Source organism: Pelobates fuscus, chromosome 10 (genome assembly GCF_036172605.1).
Source record: "Pelobates fuscus isolate aPelFus1 chromosome 10, aPelFus1.pri, whole genome shotgun sequence".
Classification (NCBI taxonomy): domain Eukaryota; kingdom Metazoa; phylum Chordata; class Amphibia; order Anura; family Pelobatidae; genus Pelobates; species Pelobates fuscus.
This window is the reverse complement of record NC_086326.1, coordinates 44068844-44090038: the sequence shown is the minus strand read 5'-3', so window position 1 is coordinate 44090038 and position 21195 is coordinate 44068844. Positions and strand designations below refer to the sequence as shown.

The 21195-nt window shown below is 37.7% G+C and overlaps 2 protein-coding genes across 2 annotated transcripts in view; both read right to left on the bottom strand.

Moving 5' to 3' along the window:
* The window catches only part of HMX2 (H6 family homeobox 2), a 29322-nt gene extending 16801 nt beyond the window's left edge, over positions 1-12521 (bottom strand). Inside the window, exon 1 of the mRNA XM_063434071.1 lies at positions 12409-12521. The gene's annotated coding sequence lies outside the window, so the exon portion shown is untranslated. The remainder of the gene's footprint in view (positions 1-12408) is intronic.
* Positions 12522-17906: 5385 nt separating this feature from the next.
* Positions 17907-20314, bottom strand: HMX3 (H6 family homeobox 3). The gene is made up of 2 exons (XM_063433736.1): positions 19767-20314; positions 17907-18876 (listed from the first exon to the last, which is right to left on the bottom strand). The coding sequence occupies exons 1-2, from the start codon at positions 20065-20067 to the stop codon at positions 18266-18268; spliced, it is 912 nt and encodes a 303-aa protein (XP_063289806.1). The 5' UTR covers positions 20068-20314; the 3' UTR covers positions 17907-18265.
* Between the last annotated feature and the right edge of the window lie 881 nt (positions 20315-21195).

The window sequence follows — 21195 nt, the reverse complement described above, 5'->3', positions numbered from 1 at the left end:
TCTTTAAAATGTCATACTTAAAAGTCTTTTTTTTTTTTTTTTAAATAAAAGGCGGACAACAAAACAAAAGATAATGACCTGTACCTTTCCGACAATCTTGAGAATAAAATGTGTGTCCTTGTTTTACTTTAATGATTAACCCTTCAGGTGCTAGGAGATATGCGGTGTGTCTCTTCTACTCAAATGGTTAAAGGAGTCAGATACCAATTGTTATTCAACCCAAGGAATCTGCTCAGTCAGAAACTTGAGTTGAGGCCAGATAGTGCATCTTCTTCTAATTTACATGGTAAAATGCACTAAGCAGGCCTCCTCTCTATGCTTGACAAGTCAGGACTGCCTTTTGATGAAGGTATTGACTAACAGAGTGGCACTTATTTTGAGATTAAGAGGACCCTGTGAGTACTGCAAGATTTATACATATTCAAGACAGGTCTACTTTGAATAAAAGAGACGTAGATTCATAGAATAGCCTCCCAGCGATAATCGGTTAAACCTTGAAGGGATCTAAATGGACTTTGGATGAAATAAGAGGTTTTCAAGTCTTGAAAGGTAGAAGGATGTCAGACTGTATGGTTACATATTGCGTGTGAATGGGAGGATGTAAAATCTCTCCCTAAGAGAATGAATACTAATCACTGGCTACAAGGAGAGTGAAGGCTGTGTAATATTCTGGTTTCTGATTTTATATATATACTTTATAAGGCTCTACAGAGGGTCTTCAATCAGCTTCCTTCTAACCTGCACGCATCAATTCACTTCATAGAGCTACTTACAGCAGGAATTAAATATATATATATCTTCATAGGTAGGGTATGTTTAGATTATTATTGGTCAACATTTTTCTAGAGGATAGTCTAGATCAGGAGTCGAAATGATTATATGTATCAATATTGCTAAAGCATTTTTGGTTTTTGTTCTTATGGCTATCATGTGCAAAAACATTTGAGCGCCACATGTGGCATGTAAGTTGGATCTACACGCTACACATAATACAACTGTAAGTCAGTATTGTCATGTTGAACGAAAATGATTCAAAGTATTTAAAGAAACACTGGAGGCATTTTAAGTTGTTATAGTGCCTTCAGTGCCGGTCACCCTGTCCTAGCCCCCGAAACCCAATGTTAAACTAAATAGAATGCTTGGAAGTGGGACTTCAAGCCACGCCTCTAAGCCCTCTGGGTATTACAACTGGGATTCTTACTTCCTGGCTCTCATACCGTACCATACCGCCCTACTGTAACATACAGCCATAGAGAATCACTGAGTACAATGATTCTCTATGGAGGAATTGTATATGAGGTGAACACCATGCATGTACCTACATTCACCAATGCGCCTACACTCCTCTCGAAGGAGCATTGGATGGAGAAACCTGAGGAGGAGGTGCGTTATTCGTTGTTTTGTTTTTTTACACAGTTGGGGTGGGCTAATTAGCAAGGGGCATCAGGGCTGTAGCGTTAGGAATATAAATATGTATTCTAATGCTACAGTGTTCCTTTAAGTAATGAGGGCCAATATATATATATATATATATATATATAATACAATATAATTCTACTTTATATATACAAATGGTTATTCAAACTAGATGATCTCTTTTACCTAATTGGTTGCTCTCTGACATGTCATATTGTAGCAGTTAATTAAATGGCCAGCCCTTGATCAGTAACAAAATAAATCGAGCACAGGAAACGTCCAGGCCTTGATTTTCAATTGTCAGGGTAAGGCGTTAAACTAATTAAATGTGTGATAAAGTCTTTGTATCAATTACTTGTCAATCTTGCTGCAAACCATTAAAATGCACAAAGGGATGAATAAAGAGAAAGGGGCATCGAGAATATCCTAAAGGCTCAAGCATCATTTGAGAGGAGGGATTCAGAGTTTGCACCTATTAATTAATGTGTTGATTTGAAAAAAATGCATCCTTTACCCTTGAAGGTTTGATTAATAACATTTCAATGCACTGGCTTACACTTACATATAACAAAGTGATTAATCATAAAGAAAAGGAGACACTCTGGGGAAAAAAAACAAAATTTACCACTTAAGCGTGTTTAAAACCTCAAAGACAATGGAAGAAACATGGTGGATTAATCTAATGGTCAAAATTAGTTTTTTGCCCAAGATTATTAGAAATGGGGTTGGGGGACTCTGAGTTTGGAAATGTTGACCATCTAATTTTGTTTTTCAACAGGACTAGGTAACTATGTAATCTGTGGATGTCAGCCGTCACCCCAGAACTACCACTAAGAGTAGTAAAGCAGGACATGGTGCCGTAACTCGTGAAATGCGAGAAGATCATCTACTCAGTCGCAACCACCCTACTGTTGGACTTCAAGAGAGCTGAGATCCATGCCATCCTGCATCTTCAAATTTGTCATTAAAAAATACTTGCATGTTTTTTGTACTTATCTTTTATTATTTTGTTATCTTGTTATAACGTTATAGGCCTCTCCTGAAACTGTTATCAAAACAAAAAACTAAGCCCTCAATGAACACTATCCTAGCAACCTACTTTTTTACCCTACCCTTAGCTTTTGTGTCACTATACCCCACTCCATCTGGCAAGTAAGCTCATTGAGCAGGGCCTCTATTCCCTCTATTCCTGTGTGTCCAACTTGTCTTGTTACAAATACATGACTGTTAGTCCACCCAATGTACAGCACTACGGAACTTGTTGGCACTTTATAAATAATAAAATAATAATAATAATAATTACCTAAACTATGGGCTACATAACATCTTGCAGGACTACCCCCAAGACACAGAAATGTGCGTCATAAAAATAACAAACTTCTTCTGTTCTCTTTATTATCATCCATCTTTTAATAATTTGAGCAATGGCTGAAATCAACTGATTGTATAACACAAATGGAAATGGCATGTAAAATTGCCTAATATAACAGAACCATCATAATGACCTATTTGGGACTATTACAAACAATCAGGCAATATATTTTTTAGAATTATATTTAATTATTTTATAAATCGTCAGTCTTGTATTTTCTCCCGTTACCACTAGGCACAACCTGTATTTTATTATGTAAAATGAGCATGCACACATGTTCAGCAGTAGCTTAAAATTAAAAGGGTCGATAACTAGCCCAAAACTGCTCTTTCTGCAACTTATTTATATTGCAATATGGAACAATGGTGTGTACCGTAATTAAAAATAAAATAGACTTTGATGACAGATCTGCTGCCATGCGGACTTGCAAAAAAAGATTCAAAAAGCCCTTTTCAGTCTTTGTTGGATTGATATTGTAAGTGGTATTTTTATACAGACAAGCACTGCATGAATGAGAGGGTGTGTTCAGATTTGTCTTTTCAAAAATGGTTTGTGCTCACGCCCTACAAATACTAAACACCAATCTTAAAGCCAGTGATAGGCAATGCCGTTTTCCAAGGTTTTACCAAAGTGTTCTGATGAGAAAAGTATACATAGCAAGGAAAGTTAGTGTCTGTGCATTTGTATACACCAATTAATGTCAGTTGAAATGAAAACACAAGCTTGATGGTTGCGTCAACACAGAACCGAGATCCAATAACGTTTTAAAGTCACCAGTTAAGAATTATGTGATTTGGTGACACAACTTCGGCCCCTTCCCAAATGTTGATGTCTTACAACTCCCAAAATTATTTGAATAAAACTAAATAGCCAGAGAGTCATCAGGGCTCATTGGTAGTACAGCGAACTAAAATAAACATATAGAATCTCTGTTTAATTAAGCTCATGCAATTCGTTACTAATTTTGTTATTAATCCTTACAGCGAATTTCAAATTCAATGGCGAATAGCCAAACTAAAAGCATAGCTGACTTGGCTATTGTGGCACGAAATTTGAAATTCACTCTGAATTCTCGACAATCCATTCTTCAGTGAATACGCTGAGAGCACTGACCCCCCATCAATACCCATCCTTCTGATGTATTCATGCACGAACAAAAAGATATTAGCAAACAATTAATTGCAAATACATTAGGAATCATTGTCGTTTATAGAACAGCAACACCAATGCTGTACATCCCCCTATCCTGGGGCAAAGAGATGTGTTTAGGGATCAGTAAAGGTCATAGACTGACTACGGTTTGTGATCTGCTTGCCAGTCAATAGCATCTAGTACGGCCATTAGAAAGAGGCATATGCTGGGAGCAGGAGGTCTTCGCCCGCAGCGACTCAAACTGAGCAAGTTTGCTGCTGCAACATTGGGGAAAGAATTTACAACCTCTTTAGACAGGCCGTGAAATCTCCCCTGTCAGAGCTAAATGGGCAGGTTTTATTCACCCATTTCAGTTTCAGCTTGTTAAATGAGCACATCTGTCAGCTGAAGAGAGAAGCTCAAAGGCCTTTCAGGCTGGTTTTCCAACATTGTAACTAAGCATACTCTACAAATCAATGTCTTATTCATCTTTCAGACACATCATATTTAGAGTCACTGAGACACACACTCCAGAAGTGGATTCCCTTCCAATGCGTGCCTTGTTTAATACGAAGAACGGAGAACAGTTAAAGTGATTAGATCTCTCCTTCCATCCAGGAAGCTTATAAAAGTTTAATTCTGCTGGGAGGCAACAAGAAGCACTGCCTCCATCTGCTATGCATTCTTCAGTGTTAAATGTTCTGCTGTATATATAGATATAACATTGAAGGAACACTATAGTATCAAGAATACAAACGTCTCCGTGGAGATTAAAGGGTTAAAACTTACATTTTCTTTTGGATTTGCCGGATTTGCTGTGGCTTGCCCCGCCTGGTACTGCATCCATAACTGAGATGATCAATCTTGATGATCTCAGCCAATTCAATGCTTTTTCCATAGGAAGTGCCAATCACCATCTGCTCATAGAGGAACGTTCAGCTCCTCCATGCAGAGCGTGGAGACACTGAGTGGCAGTGCTGCACAATGCGCAGTACTGGACTAGGAAGCACCACTAGTGGCCATCTAAGTGACTGCCTCTAGAGGTGTTACTATGAAAAAGCAGCGTTTACAGTGCTAAGCCTGCAGGGATAGGCTACGGACACCAGAACAACTATATTAAGTTGTAGTGGTTCTGGTGACTATAGTGTCCCTTCAATGTTATACTCCAGCTCGTTAAAAAAAAAAAAAAAAGATTGTGAACAGATGCCATTTGATATTTTTTTCCTCCATAAAATTAAACTAATAACAAACCAAAACAAAAAAGTGTTTTAAAATTGTTTGTTTGTTTTTCTTTCTGCTCCTATTTGAGATTGTTTTATATTTATGAATGAGTAGGTATTCTCCTTATAAAGAGGTGTCTCAAAGGAGCTACTTCTATATTTAGTTTGTTATATTGAGAAGTAAGAAGGATGGTCACATCACCTCTTTCTTCAAGAACAAAATTTCCATCCATCCAAACTGTACAGGATTAAAATAAAGTATCACAGAAACGTGAAAGAGGGATAGCCAGTTTGCATTGCTTACCAGTTATGGAAGGGACACTACAAGCACCCAAACATTAGTTGTAATGTGTAGCGTAGGGTTACAGATTACTTTAAGTGACCTCGTTGTCGGTATTTTATTAATTTTCACATTTTTTTTTAGAATAATAATTGGCCCAACATTTTTTTCCCATATCTCTCAGTCTGCAATTATTCCCCTTTTTTCCCCAAAATACCACTATGCATGACGCCATCATTATTTTTTTTTAGGAATTGTAGTTCAGCTCTTAACTCTGAACAGAAGAAAGATTGCAATTTAATTACAGAAGCCTTTGCTGTACTAATGATACAAATCATCTCAGCATTCCTATACAATATTAAGTTAGCACCGTGAATTACTGAGAGCTCGTGAAACTATGGCAATAGTGTCTAACGAGAACAATACGTTATAAAATATCAACTGAAGAAAAGCAGAATTTATTTAGTAAACAGAGAATTAACGACAGAATTCCAAAACTGGACCAAAGCTAGACTCAGCACTGCTATTTGTGGCCTGCATTTTGCAACTCAATTGTTGATTCACCACAATTCACCGTTTGCGAAATAAATCGTTAGCTTTTACAGAGAAAAGCGTTGTTGTTTGCATATTTCCCTGTATTATTCCTTTCTTACATCTGCAACCCATCTAGCCTACGCCACCAGGACTGATGCAAACAGCGTGTCATGTAATGTGTTACTATCGTGTATAAAACACCAACATATTACACACTGTGGTACATTTGATCTCTCTATGTTGTTTGGGTACAGTTATGGAATACAAGCAGGGATGTATTTACCACAAGGCAAACAAGGCATTTGCCTAGGGCGGCACTTGCCACCCCAAGCTCCCAGACAAATGCTTTGTTTGCCTTGTGTTCTGGGGCTGTCCACCTTACTGTGAGTAAGTGAGTGTAGCTGTCAGTGTGTGTCTGTGAGTGAGAATGGGTGTGCCTGTGAGTTTGTGTCAGTGTGTGTATGTCATTTTATGTGTATCTGAGAGTGTGTGCCTGTCAGTGAGTAGGTGTGTCAGTGTGTGTCTGTCAGTGAAAGTGTGTGTTGGTTAAACAGTGTGTGCCAAAGACTGTGTATCTGCCAGTGAGTGTATATCAGTGCATGTATCAATGAGGGCATGTATCTGTCAGTCAAAAAAAAATGGCCTAGACACGAATTGGGGGGGCAAATTTTAATTTTGGGGGTGCCCGAATTTAGTCGTGCCTAGGGCACCACAAATCCAAAATACACCACTGAATACAGGCATGGAATTTCAAAACCATAATGATGACTGGGCGTTCTCCATGTAAGCTCCCACCTGTCTTACTTAAAGGGAAACTATAGTGTTAGGAAGACAAAATTGTTTTCCTAGCACTATAGTAACCTATAATGTCCCTTCCACTGTGGTGCTGGAAGGTTTAAAAACCCTTCTGTCACTTATCTGATTCCAGAGTCGTTGTATCGCAGTGCTGGGTCAGGCTCAGCTCCTCGGTCGGCTTCAGACACAAGGACGACCTAATGCGTATGTGCGGCAAGGGCCACACTCGCATTAGGACTACCCCATAGGAAAGCATTGAATTAATGCTTTCCTATTGGGTTTTAGCTGACACTGCATGACCTCATGCAAAGCGTGCGGGGACATCCAGTGTCATTTAGTGGACCAAAAGTCTGCTAAGGACCTTGAAGTGCCTCTTGTGGCTGTCTGGTAGACAGCTACTAGAGGTGGAGTTAACCCTGGATTGTAAATATTGTAGTTTATCAAAAACTGCAGTAATTACAATTACAGGGTTAAGGGGACTGGGACACTGCACCCAGACCACTTCAATAAGATGAATTGGTCTGGGTGCCTGTAGTGTCCCTTTAAGATTAGGTTTTTTTTTAACTCACCATAATGTGCAATATAGCGACTATTTTGAGCTTAAATGTGAAACTTTGAAATTTCTCACTTTTTAGAGAATAACCGCGCATGGTTTGATCGGTGCCATCATTTTGCAATTCTAGTATTTTACATAATCCAGATGTACTCCAATGGCAGACTGCTGTGTCAGCAAGGACCCATAAAACCTGCAAGCTGTACACTGTGGCATCTGCACATATTCTTGCAGGTGTGATGAAATATTTAGATGTGCAAGAAACTGGGGCGGGAATGGTGGAGAGGAGAGTGTAGCAATTGTAACTCAAGATGATTGTTGAATCCTTTTTGCATCTCAGTTTGCAAGCTGATCCAAGACTAAGGCTGAGTCTGATCACACAGCTATTTCTCAAGGAGAGCTTAGGAGCACAACTTCCGGCCTTAACCATTTAAAGGCCGCCAGAGTAGGTTGCAATTCAAAATGAATCCGGCCTTATAAACTGTATGGCTCCCAAGTTAATTTCATGTGCTACTCAAGAATAAATGTGTAAAAAATGTAGAAATGGCAACAAGGTGTAACAACATTTTCAGGCACATTTTGACAGCTGTGCAATGAAAATAAATCACCTTACCATGTTAACCCTATGTTATGCACTCAATAAGCAGAAATTGTAAAGACGTAATCCAAATTATCCAAATTGACAACGATTTAGGAAAAGTTATCCAACTCAGACACATTTCAAGCTTTGCTATTTCGGCCTAGAAACCCCAGGACCAGGGGTAGGCAATGTTTGGCACTCCAAAAGTTGTGGACTACATCTCCCATAATCCTCATAGAGCTGTAATGCTGGCAAAGCATCAGGGGAGATGTAGTCCATAACATCTGGAATGCTGAAAGTTGCCTACCCTTGCCCCAGACCAAAACTATCAGCATAGGTTGGGCCTACCATGAACCCACATTATAGCCCCTAGAGATTCTAGATATTGGGGTATTTTTTACTAAACAGTGAGTTGTCCTCCGCTTACTGCCAATTTGAGGCAAAATAGCAAAGTTATAATATTAAAAATATAAGATAAAATATTTGGTAGATTCACTGAACCAGGGGTGCCCAAAAGGCAGTTCTCCTATTGTCGTAGAACTACAACTCCCATGATGCTTTGCATACCTGTAGAATGTCAAAGCATCATGGAATCTGTAGTTTTAAAACATGTGGGGATCTACCTTTTTGGCACCCCTGCACTAAACAGTGAGTTGTGATGAGTTTACAACCTATTTGCAAACTACAAGCTAAAATAGCCATGTTTGGTCAATAATAAAGAAAAATAAAAACCATAACCACCTAGACAGGAGTTCCTTTACACCACAACTTCTTTGGTGCAAATGGTGCTATAAATAGGGTGATGGAGATTCATTTTAACCTGATTAAAAAAGTCTTATAAATGTGTTTGAGTTAGCTGAATTTAAATATGTGCTATGTCTAGCAAAGCCTGTTTCGCAGTGCAGCCATCCGTAATAATTTGAATTACTTTTTTTTTTACAATATTTTTTATACTAAAAAAATTAAATGTTCTATTTTTTGTTGCCAGTGCTTTAAACCCACTTGTGACAAAGAGCTTGTTTAACCCCTTAAGGACCAAACTTCTGGAATAAAAGGGAATCATGACATGTCACACATGTCATGTGTCCTTAAGGGGTTAATGACAGATTCTGTGTAGTATTGGTGGTGTTTAGAGCAAATTCAATGATGTACTAGAAGGGGTTAAAGGCTAGATAGTATCAGATCAGCAATGCAGCCTGCTATCAAGGTAGCTGTGAGCCTTCACAAAGCTGTAATAAAAATTGATCTTTTGCCTTCTTTTTTTTTCTGCAGCAGTTAGAAAATAGGCTTGTTGCTCGAATCTGATATTGGAAGAAGTCTATGTGAGTAAATGACAGATGAAGTCATAAATGTGTTTGATCTTGAATTCAAGCTTTACTAAATATTAAACACAGAATCTTTTTTTTCCCTGTACAGGGGCTGAGGATATGATGATGTATGACATGTCCAAACTTTAAAATAAGGAAATTACCAGAGAAAATGATTGCAATAAATTTTCTAAGTATAAACGTTGATTATATTTCGATTTTCATTCAGAACATATTTTGGTGCAAATGGTATGTGGCACAATGCTACAAGGAGGGGGTAGGGAGGGGGGTCATTTTTTTTATTTATTTATTTTATTTTTTTTAAACCCAGAGCCCTAGAGGTGTAGAATTTATGTAATCTGTGCTTGGAAAATGAATTGGATAATTTATTGGAAAACAGAAAGTCCTAAAGATTGGATCAGCATTGCCTAGTACCCTGACTAACCTCATCCATCAAGTTCCAATTAACAGCCCAGGCAGAGAAGACTTTAATGGCTTTCCAATCTAGTTGCCTGATAAACCCATCAATTCCTCTGGGAGAAATTAAGAAAATCGACCGGCCTTTGGCGTTGTAGTGTCATTCCTTTCTTCAACTATATGTCAAATTAAAAACACAATTAAAATTTAAACTGTTTCAATCAGGGTCTGCCTACAACCTATGTTTCACTTAATAGAACTTTGATGAAAATCTGATCCTTACTCTTTTATCAACAAGAAGCTCAAAAGCAGGAACAGACTCAAAGATTACAGCTCCTGGGGCAGACCCATTTTTTAGAAAATCCCACTGTCTCCTGGAAAGGTTATATGTTGGAACACAGCAGTGTCAGTTCCATGTGGGAGGTAAGAGGTTAACCCACTCAATAATGACTTGGGTAATAAAAATAATAATAATTAATGGCCCCATTCGTTTTCTAATAATGATGATATGGGACACTGCAAGGCCAGTTGGGATGAATGGGGGGAGAGGTGTGTTGGCTAGCTAAGAACACCCTTTATGTGCTGGAGAGGCCAACTTCAGCACAAGACAGGGAATTATATCTCAAAACTATATTGATAACATTGGCCATTGATGAATTGCAATAAAGCACTAATTGTTTGAATTTCCACTTAGCTAATAGACAAGCCTATGGACTCTAAGTGCTTTGGACTGCAACTATCAGCATTCTCAGGCAGCCTGCTTTCCGGGGGTTAAGCATGCTTTGAGTTGGCAGTGTCATCTTGCGTCTGTAACAGCCAGGGTTAACCCTTTCAATTTTTTAAGAGATGATAGTTTCTAGACATTTGGGATTAGAAGGGTTAACAGGACAGGCATGCAAAGTGACTTGGTCATTCTGCCTACAGGTGTATGACAAAGCACTCCCTACAACCTGTATTATGTTACAAAGAGGTTCTAGAAGTGGTGGCCATGTTGGTGATGTTAACTCATAGTATATTCCTATTTAAAAGCATTAGTGTGCTTCATGCTTCACCCCACTATCAGAGAGGCCACGTTATAATGTATGGGATACACTGATAATTGGGAGGAAAATTAACACATATATGTGGATACGTATGGAGAATTCACTATTAATGTTCCACTTAGATTCAAAGCACAGAACTGGCTGATATAGGCCCAATTGTGCATTTATTTCTCCTGCACTAAAGTTAATTTCTAGCCTCATTCAAGTATACCTTATACCTTTACTGTGTATCCATGTATATTAATTCTGTATATGTGCGTGGAGAGATATGAGGATTTTCCAAGTGTACTGCTCCTGGGACCAGTAACATTACATATTTTTGGTTAATTTAAGGGTTTTCTGAGTGTTCTATGATCTCATAAGATTACACAGAATATATTAATAAACTTCTATTTTAGGGGCAGGGTATGTCTCTGCCATACTCTTTATAAGTTAAAATATTTTATCTTGTTAATGAGATTATCTGTAAAATTGTACTGTGTCTGTTCAGCTTTGAAAGGTCACATAAGGATGAATTAAAATAAGGGATATTGAAGTACAAATATAAAACACTAAACTTTAAACACATGGACCACCCTTTGCTGATTTCAGATTGCCAGTTTAATGTCTCATTGTCTGTGCATATAGCCCTCTTTGTCTAATCTATACAGCCCTCTGCCTGTTTGTTTGTTTGTTTTTTCTGTTTGCATTTTTAGAGCTGGTCCTTTAAACCATGGAACCAGAAAATAAAAATACAGTGCATTATGGTCCCTATTGACCCCTTTTATTATGCTGCCTACCCCCCCAGTGATATTTGGTAAAAACTTGTTAATTTAATAACAGACATCAAAAGCTCATTTGGCTGTTTGGGAACACATCAAGGTCACTAAAGTGACAGAGTAGCAATAGAACAATAGATACATTTGAAACAATATTTTACAGACATTTTGCGATCAATACAGAGCGGAGCATTATGCTGCAGCAATCTGTTAATGTAACTTAATGGGCTCCTCATTCTGTTTGAACACTGCTACAAGTCGATAGGCTAAAGTGATTATTGCAAGACGCTTGAAACACATTTGTATGTACATAGAGGAACCATTTTAACATATACACAAAGTGCACACAAAAAAAAATTCACATTCTGAATCTGATGTTTACACAGAGAAATATCACTACTGACACTTCGATCCAAAGGGAATAATTCCCATTATTTTAATGATTAGCCTAAATGATGACTGAAGTGGCTAGTTTCTTGATAATCTGCTTTTTATAGGGTTAATGCAATACAAGACCTCCCCCTTTTTATAACTGTACTGAGTAAAATAGATTGTACCCCATAAAGTTAAAAAAAAAAACTGCCCTCCAATAAAACTGATTCTTTAACATTTGCTGTCTAATGCATACGCTCACAGAGAGACATCAAACAGATATTAATTAAATTAACTGTTTGGGTCGTGATTTTTTTTTTTTTCACCTTCACTTTTCCATCTGAGATGCAAAGGGTTAATACTCTGGATAATACCAACAAACGCCATATGACCTTCCAATACAAAATGGCAATTGGAATGTGGCGCCTGGGCGAATAACCCTTTGGGTGCCACGGGGCTGCTGGTTCTCTCGCACTCAAAGGGTTAAGTTTGGAGTTAGCAGGTGGGATCACGATGGCATGGGGCTTTAACCCTTTCAACAGCGTGGATTTTAGTAAGAACCCTTTGCAGTAATGGGTTTTCATTGAGATTTCATTGGTGGTGGAAGGGTTAAACTGAGTGGCCACTCACCTCTTTTTAGGATTGTGTTATCTTCTGAAGAAGGAGGGAGGTGTGATGAGAGTGTAGCCTGCAGTGCGTGATCCTGGGATGGCTCAGTGTTACATAGGAGTTGGCAGCAGACTGCTCCTGATTCTGAATAAAGGGACTGCAGTGTCTTGAAGTTTATATATTTCTCCCCAGTGTTTTGCTGTACACAAAGACTGAATATTTACTATCAAATAAAAGAAATACAAGTGTGTTTTTAATACAAATAGCAAAGCGAGATCTGTTCAGCCAGTCTCAAAACACTGGACTTGTACAAATACATTTCTTTTTAATTGCAAACAAACGCACAGATTTAGTAACCAAAGTCAGAGGGATCAACACAAGTGGCCCAGGATTTATTACTAGATTGGAGAGAAAACTGGGGCACTTTAAGCTGAATTACCCAAATCAAAGTGATCAGGAGCACAGTAGCCTGGTGCCCTCTGCACAGGGAGAAGAAGGAGGGCATAGGCACAGAGGGAGGTACACAGTTGCACCCAGCTATATCCAAACACGTTGTGCCAGGGCTGGCTCTCACAGGGCAAAATGGGCACCATACATTGCTAACAAGCTCACCCCCCACCCTGCAAGACATTCCTATAAACTGTCCCCTGGCTTTGCTGATTATATCTGCTTCATAGTAAAACCCGCCATCCTCTGTGCCATGTGGCACACATTGTGCCAGCCATCCCTTGTTCCACAAGGCGCCCTCCTCAATAAATCAGATTATCAAAAGCTAGAGAATAAATTCCAGTTTCTAGTATCTCCAACCCAGCTTCCATGCCTTGGTAGTTTAAAACACCCCTGATTTGTAAGAGGTCTGATTACTGGAATATAGAGGGATCTGTGCCAACCGTGCCCTGCGCATTGTACAAGGTCTTTGTGCCAAAGGCAGTTGCGCCATCACTTGGCTAATTACCACTGAATGCATCTCAGTCTTAAAATGATATTCCCAGGGCCCTCTCCACTTTCCACATTTTACAGTGTAGTGGGGATATTTTAGGGACAGGCAGGGGGAACGATTGGTTTTTATCTTGTCCTCTTCATATAATTGCATTTGCTGAGAAGTAGCCAGCTGTTTACTTTAACCAACATTCAGCATTTGTTCTCCATCTTTTATGTCTATTTGGACCACAGAGAACCTTATTTATTTTAGAAAAAAAAATGCACCTCTTTGTCTCTCTAATTGTTTAATTTGCTTCCTAGGAAAGCGTGCCATTTGCTTGAAAAACACACACAGGTGGCTATGCTATATCTGTGGATCTGAGTCAAGTCCTGCACTTTTTATACTTAAATAATTGTCTGTAAAAAAAAAAATGTTTTTTCTATTTTTATCATTGATCTCTTCAATTTTCTCATTTCTATCTTGTTATTATTTTTGTTGTTGTTGTTTTTTTTGTGTGTGTTTTTCTTTCAGCAACTGCTTCTTTACAAAAATCTGTACTGAACACCTTTAATAAAAATGCAGGATTTTAAATCCAGAATATATTTTAGCATCTCTCTGCAAATTGACAGTCAACATGTTTCAAATCTTCAATTTTCTATTTATAAAATCCTATCCAATCCTTTTTTTTATTTTTAAAGCATGCACAATGAAATAAAATACTATCAGAATATTATATATATTTTTTTTACTTATCTACCTATTTACCTATTACCTATTTACCTATTACCTATTTTTTAACCATAGAAAAAAAATGAATATCCATTTTTATCCTAGGTAGATTTAAAATATAGTTTAATTTTGTTATCATGTATTTGCATGGGGAATTCCACTGGAAATAATGAGAGTCTGGCATCTCTAATAATCTGCTGGAAGTTGCTAAGTTCTGTTCATGGAATATTTAGAGAGAGAAAGAAAGCAGCAGTATAAAAAATATTGAAATTAATCGACTATCTCCTACTTTTATAGCACTCTTTCATGTTGCAGAATGCCACAGCAAGACATACTTGGAAGGATGACAAAAACAAGCCTTCTTTATTCAGTAAAAGTCAATCAGATGTGTATCTAGTGTTGCATCAAGCTATGATAGGACTCCACAAGAAAGCATCTTTCTCCTTGTTTATAGAAGCAACATCACTAGCAAAATGTGGTACCTACTGTTAATTCAAACAGCCAATTTTCTAAACCTAGCACAAATTCAATCATTTTTTTTTATCAGCCAAAGAAAAAACAAAAAAATATATATTTATATATGTATATATTTCCTATTTTCTAAGAGATTAAGTCAACTGTGTGCAGTGAGTGAGTGTGAGATGTTACCTGGGAACAGAGGATTATCCAGGTCAAAGAAAACCAATGTTGGCACTGCAGATATTCCTGGACTACATTTCCTACAATGCTTAGCCACACTTGAGTCCTTGAGCCTGACTGTATGTGCCCCATTGGAGACACCTCTACACCAAAGGTCAGAGATCAATGGTTTTAGGAGTCTACCATTATAGAAGAGCTTCCTTTGAACTAGGAGTGATACATTTTGATACAAAGAAACAAATCCAGTCTGTACTGAATACAATCTAGCCACCCCTTGTGCTGGTACACTCTGGATACATCAAGAAGAAATTTGCAGGCACTAACCCCAAATAAAGAAGTATTTTCTTCTGATTTGGTAACATGTCACTATCTCTGTAAAATCTGGATCATGTTTGCTATTGAAACAATTTAATGACCTGCTTTTGAGTTCTTTAAAAGTTAGTATTGCAAACAGAAGAAGCATCCCTATGTTTTTAGCATACACAAGAGACAGCATATTTTGACTTAGAATTTCTGTTTATTTTTTTCAGTTAGGTCACATGCCAAAGTTTTTATTCCCAACTAACTCAAAATAAACGTTTCTGCTTTTCTTTGTGTCCTTTAAATACATTTAAGAAAAAAAAATAAAAAAAAAGTACACACGAATTGTTTGAAGGGTTAGTTTCTATCAACCAAAAACGATATTATCTTTTTAACATCACAACAAGAACTGGCTGCCTGTGTAATTACTGCAAATAACCAGACATTATGAATCAATGAATCAAAAAGAACTGGTTAAGAGCTTAAAACAAAACCTCACGAATTCAAGAATGGTCTAAGTCATTCCAAAACCAAACAGGCATATTACTAAAATAAATATATAAACACAAAATACCCACGTACACACTATTTGTGTTAACATACGATAGAGAGAGAATAGCAATCCTGGTGCCAATTTAAAATAATATGGTTCTACTGGGATTGAGAAAGAAGTGAGGATGAAATAGGCTTGACAAAGACAGGGGGAAAGTGCAATGGTATGCTACATTGTGTTTATTTAATAAGAATTGACTACTGGACTTGTGATCAGGTATGTGACAATCATATCATTTTAATTCTGAGAAATAAACTGGTTTATACTGTAACCCCTGAAAGTTGTCTTAATTTAGAATACATTTTCTGCAATGTGAATCCAAATATATTATAGAGCTTCTGATTTGATGCAGCATTTGATTGATAGATTTAAGGAAAACTAGCTCCAAATCCGTGATAATAAAATGGGGATATTAAAAATAATAATCATTATTTATATAAATTAACTGGTTTATAAAGTGGCACTGGTGCGCAGGCTTTGGATAGAGAGGTGAGGTGCCAAAACTTAATACATGGTTTAAAATATTTTCTATTAACAGTCTCACTGTACCCAGTATTTTCTAATTTAATGAAAAGTGTATTCAATTATTATTTATTCTTTAATAAGCAAATCGCTTTAATTCCAAGAAATAAACTGGTTTATATACAGTACCACTAGTAGGCTGGATTACTTACCATGTTATCTCTTGAGACAAAGTGCCAAAAATTAACAGCTACATCCACACTTAGAGAATGGCTGAGACAGGTTGTTAAACCGGTTCTACTCGGTGGAATGTGAAACTGTATAGAAGTATTCATATATATTTTTATTTCAAACCGTTATACGTGCAATAAAGAGACTTAAACGCATTTGGAATCCCACAGCTTGCGCTTAGACAATGGTCCAAAGACAGGTAATATAAAGAGAAAATGTAATATTCTCAGAAATTCTACACGGTTAAAAAACACACACAAAATAGAAAATAGAATCAACAGAATCCATCTCTCTCACATATTTAAAACTAATTTAGTTTTTGTTTTTATTTTTCTTCTGTACGCACACAAATATTTCTATTTGTCCTATCTGTTGAAGATAAAACTTGCAGAATGACTGACCTAATAAAAAAATAATGAAATAACAAATAATGGCATGATCGTGATAATTTTAGACGTATCTGCTTGCAATTACAGTTATAAAAAGAAAAATATTAAATGGCTATTTTTTCTCACCCCCCCTAAAAAAACTCTGGTCTGATAATTACGCATTTGAAAAAAACAAAGAACGATGTTCAGGTGTTAAGGCAAACGACACAAAGACAGGTTAAGGAAAGTGTATTTTTTTTATTTAATTTTCACAACAAACATTCATTTAACAAATATATTTTATTAATAAAAAAAAAAAAAAAAAGACAGTAGCATGTTCAGGATACAGATTGGGGAATATGCCCTGCCTCTGTCCATATAACTATCTTTTCCAACAAGTGACTGAAAAAGAATTCATGGACTCATAGCTACAAGAGTCTCTTCAATTCTCCTAGACTTTACATTTACAAAATAACTTAAATTATATTATTGATTGTCCCTTATTACCAAGCCCAGCTTCCTCACAGCAGACCCAATATATTTAAACATTCATCTGCTTTCATTTACATTTCACTTCATACACAACCGGTTTTCAAGCCTATCTGGTTCAGCTTAATTCATTTTTGCTTATTATATCACCATTTTTTTTTATTATTTTTTTTATTTTTTATGGTGATGCAGAAACATATTTCATTATTTCACTTCCATTTTTTTTAATTCTCTTCCCTTTATTTTTTTTCCATTTAATATTGAATAAGCAAAAATAAAGTTGTTGTTTTTTTTTTTTTGTTATTTTTGTTTTGTTTTTTTTTCTGTGAAAGATTTCAGAGAGAATTAAACAATGTCGTATTGCACAGTCCAATAATTATATTACAAAACAGAAATATTAAAAACACGATTGAAAAAAAAAAAGAATTGAACAGTTAGTTTCAAGTTAAACAATCTCATGGGAAAGGAGTATTTGAAAATAAGTCTTGGGTATTAGGAATGGATAAGGATTTAAAATAAATAAATAACAGGGTGCAAATGGTTAAAATGCACAAAAAACTAACAAGAAACAACTGTTACAAAATTGTGGATAAAATATGTATAGAAATAGTTCGTTTTGTGTGTTTTTTTTTACTTTAATTTAAAAAATAAATTACAGTGTTCAAAGTTACCCTTTTTGCAGGAGAAGTGATGAGGTTTGTATTAAAAGAAGTTCTTTTGGGACTGGATATTTTTGGCAAATTGAACAAGTCACCAAATGGGGCTGTCTGCTTTTTAAAAAAAAAAAAATAATAATATATATTATTTATTTCATTTTATTGGTTTCTCTAAAAAATAAAAAAAAATAAAAAAAAGATTCTCAAATATCAGCGAGTCTGATTTGTATGGTGTTGTTCACTTTTTCAAATGTGAGCCTAGAATCTGATGTGCCAGGAGTCCTTTTCAATATATATATTTTTAAAAATGTATTTTATTGTAATCTTTTTGTTTTTCTTAAACAACCATGCTGATTCCTTGCCCGGAGTGTGCTGTTTGAGGCTCATGTCCATCCACCTTTAGTACTTACATACTCTTTGGAGGAGTCCTGCAGCTTTGTCACTTGGTCATTTTGTCCCTTCTCCTCTGGATCAGGGCTATCAAGTTCATTTTTGACCCAGTGGCAATGATCATGGGGATGGGGCACTCTCAGATAGGTCTGAGCAGGGGGACTGATGTGACCACAGGATGGGAATAATACACTGGGTGAGGAAAAGTCAGAAGGGGTTGGCTGACTGGCACATTGGGCGCAGAGTTGCCACTTTCTGCGCTGGAGGAGTTTTCGTGGTACAAGATGGGGACCCTCACAATTCTCTGAGCAGCTGCATGGCTCAAGTTGGCAGCTTCTAGTTCTGCTGCCAGTTGCCTCTTCCACTTGTTCCTCCTGTTCTGGAACCAGATCTTGACCTGAGTCTCTGTCAGATGGAGAGAGGCTGCCAGTCCTGCCCTTTCTGAGCTGCTCAGATATCTCTTCATGTCAAAAGTGGACTCTAGCTGGAAGACCTGGCTTCTGGAGAACACTGTTCTGGTCTTCTTCTTCCTGCAGGGCTTCTTTTCTGGACTGTCCTCTCGCTTCTTCCAGTCCTCTCCACTCTCCTCCTTCTTACCATCCTCAGGCTCACTCTCTTCCAAAATGATCTCTTCTGGACTCTTTGAATCGCTCTCCTTGGCGTCAAGGTCTGGTTTGATGGATTCTGGAGAGTCCCTCTCACCCCCAGAGACAGGAGAGGAAGGGCCGAGAAGAAGGCTTTTCTCTGACACTAAAAAAGAAACCCAAAACAAGAGTCGTTAGTCACTGTCACAATATCAAGCATCACTTTCCTCATTACCACCATCATCATCAGTCTCATCAAAAAGACATTATCAGGACAATGGTCCCCAAAGCCACAACACCAGATCAATGACATCACCACTTTAGAACCTCTGTGTATCTCATTGAAATGACCAAAGAATTCCAGTACACGCAGAAAACAATATACAATGTATCCTGCTCTCAAAAATATACCTGGACTATAGAGGGTTATATTAAACAAAAACAATAAAAAATATCATAGAGAAAGGTTGACAAATTTCCATAAGGCACATGCTGACAACATTGTATTGTTATTGTTTCTATGTGTATTACTCTTAGTTTGAACACATTTTATTGTAAATGTGTCAAAAACTGTCACAAGCTGATTTAATTCAGAATAATATGAAGGTGGGCAGTAAACGGTATGTGAATAGCCAGACTAGATTTCACTCACTGGTGCTATCTATGTATCTAATTATGTACCTTTGCATCAATGAAACTGTTCATTTAACTGCAGCCACAGATCCTGTTTCATAGCACATCAAAGCCTGCCCCCAGTTCCCTGTGAATACACCTGTTTGTAGCATTGATATTGGACTATTCACAGCAGCACTTGCTAATTGAAATGGCCCCCTTTCTGTCTTATTATATTTGCTTCTATATTTAGATCCTGAATTAGTGGAGTTTGTACAGTTTAGATTATACACTCTGTGTCATTCCACACATATCTTCTTAAATAGCTTAAAATATGACCTTTTTTTTTAAGTGCTCTATGGTATTTTTTTTACTTCTACACCTCTACCTTACATCACCCCACCCTCCAAAAAAGAGAGATCTCAGTTAAGTTGCACCATGTACCTTCAGTCCTGGGTGTGTGGCCCCCATGTGTCAGGGTGTAGGAGTACCACCAGGCTGGGGATCTCTCCAGGTAATGAGCAGGTAAGGTGAATCTCTGGGTTGGGATCTCTAATCGAGGGAAAGAGAGGTCAGTCAGTGGGGAGAGGGCAAAGGTCGTCCCCTCCAGGGTCCCCTTGATTGGGGTGAATAGAGCCTTTGGGGGGCGGACAGCCCTAGTTGGTTCGCAGGTCAGGAGACTTTTGATGGAGAATGGTGACTCCTTGGCAGGGGTGCTGCTGGTTTCTTGTCCATTTTCAGGCATGGTTTAGGTGAGTTCTGACCATCCACCAAAAATCAAGAAGCCAAAAACCTTTCCCAAAAAAGGGGGGTGTGGGGGTCCCCTTTAAATCCAGGAGATTGCAGGTGGTGGGAAGGAGACAGAAGACGACCTTTGCTAGGAGTCTCAGCGCAACATCTAGAAGGCCACAAATGTAAATAAAATACCAGGACAAACTAAAAAAAGCTAAAGAGACATCCAGGGCAGCCACCAACAACTGCAGACTGGGAAAGCTGACAGCAAACTGGGAAAAAGACAAGAGAAGGGAGAGCCAAAGAGAGGAGGGGGGAGGGAGAGAGGGGAGAGGAGCTAAAGGGGGGGGGGGGAGGAGGAGGAGGAAGGGTTGAGTACCAGACCCAACTCCCACACTCTGTGCTTTGGCTCTGGGCAAGAAGACCTCGCCTCTTATTGGCTTTATATAGTGCAATTAGGCAGCAAATGAGGACAAGACTATTAGTACAAAGGGATATTGGCTCTACTTAGCACAACTACAAGTGCAGCAGCAAATGACACAGATCTGACTATTGGCACAAAGTGCAGCCAGTTCTCAGTGAGCTGGGACCCTAATGCTTTCTGTAGCAGGCAGGGATGGGGTGGATCATTATTTAAAAAGAGGGACAGAGAGAAGCCAAGAGATAAAGGGTTAAACAAAAAGGAGCATTGAAAACTCAAGGGACACAATGTACAGCTCAGAACCTTCATCCACAGCATGGTCTGAAGAGGAAACAGGGGGAAACATTTATAGAAAAAAAAAGTGGAAAAAAAATTACACAAAACATAAAAAAAGCTCATTTTTAATTAAGTTTTTACTAATACTAAAAAGTATCATTAAAACACACAGCTTTGAGTTCACTCCATCCACTAAAAGGGGAACCTGTACTTATAATAGTGTCATTAGATCAATCACTAAATATTGCATGGTGATTATTATACAATGGTTATTATTATTTATGTTTACTGACACATTTTCTTTTCACTTGACTAACACTAAACAATGTGTGCAAGCTTGCCATGAGCCATGAGCAAAAGGGTTAAATTGCAGCCAGATTAGTTGGCAATAATATATATATTTATTTTTTTTGGGGGGGGGGGGGGGAGGAGGGGAGTGAGTGG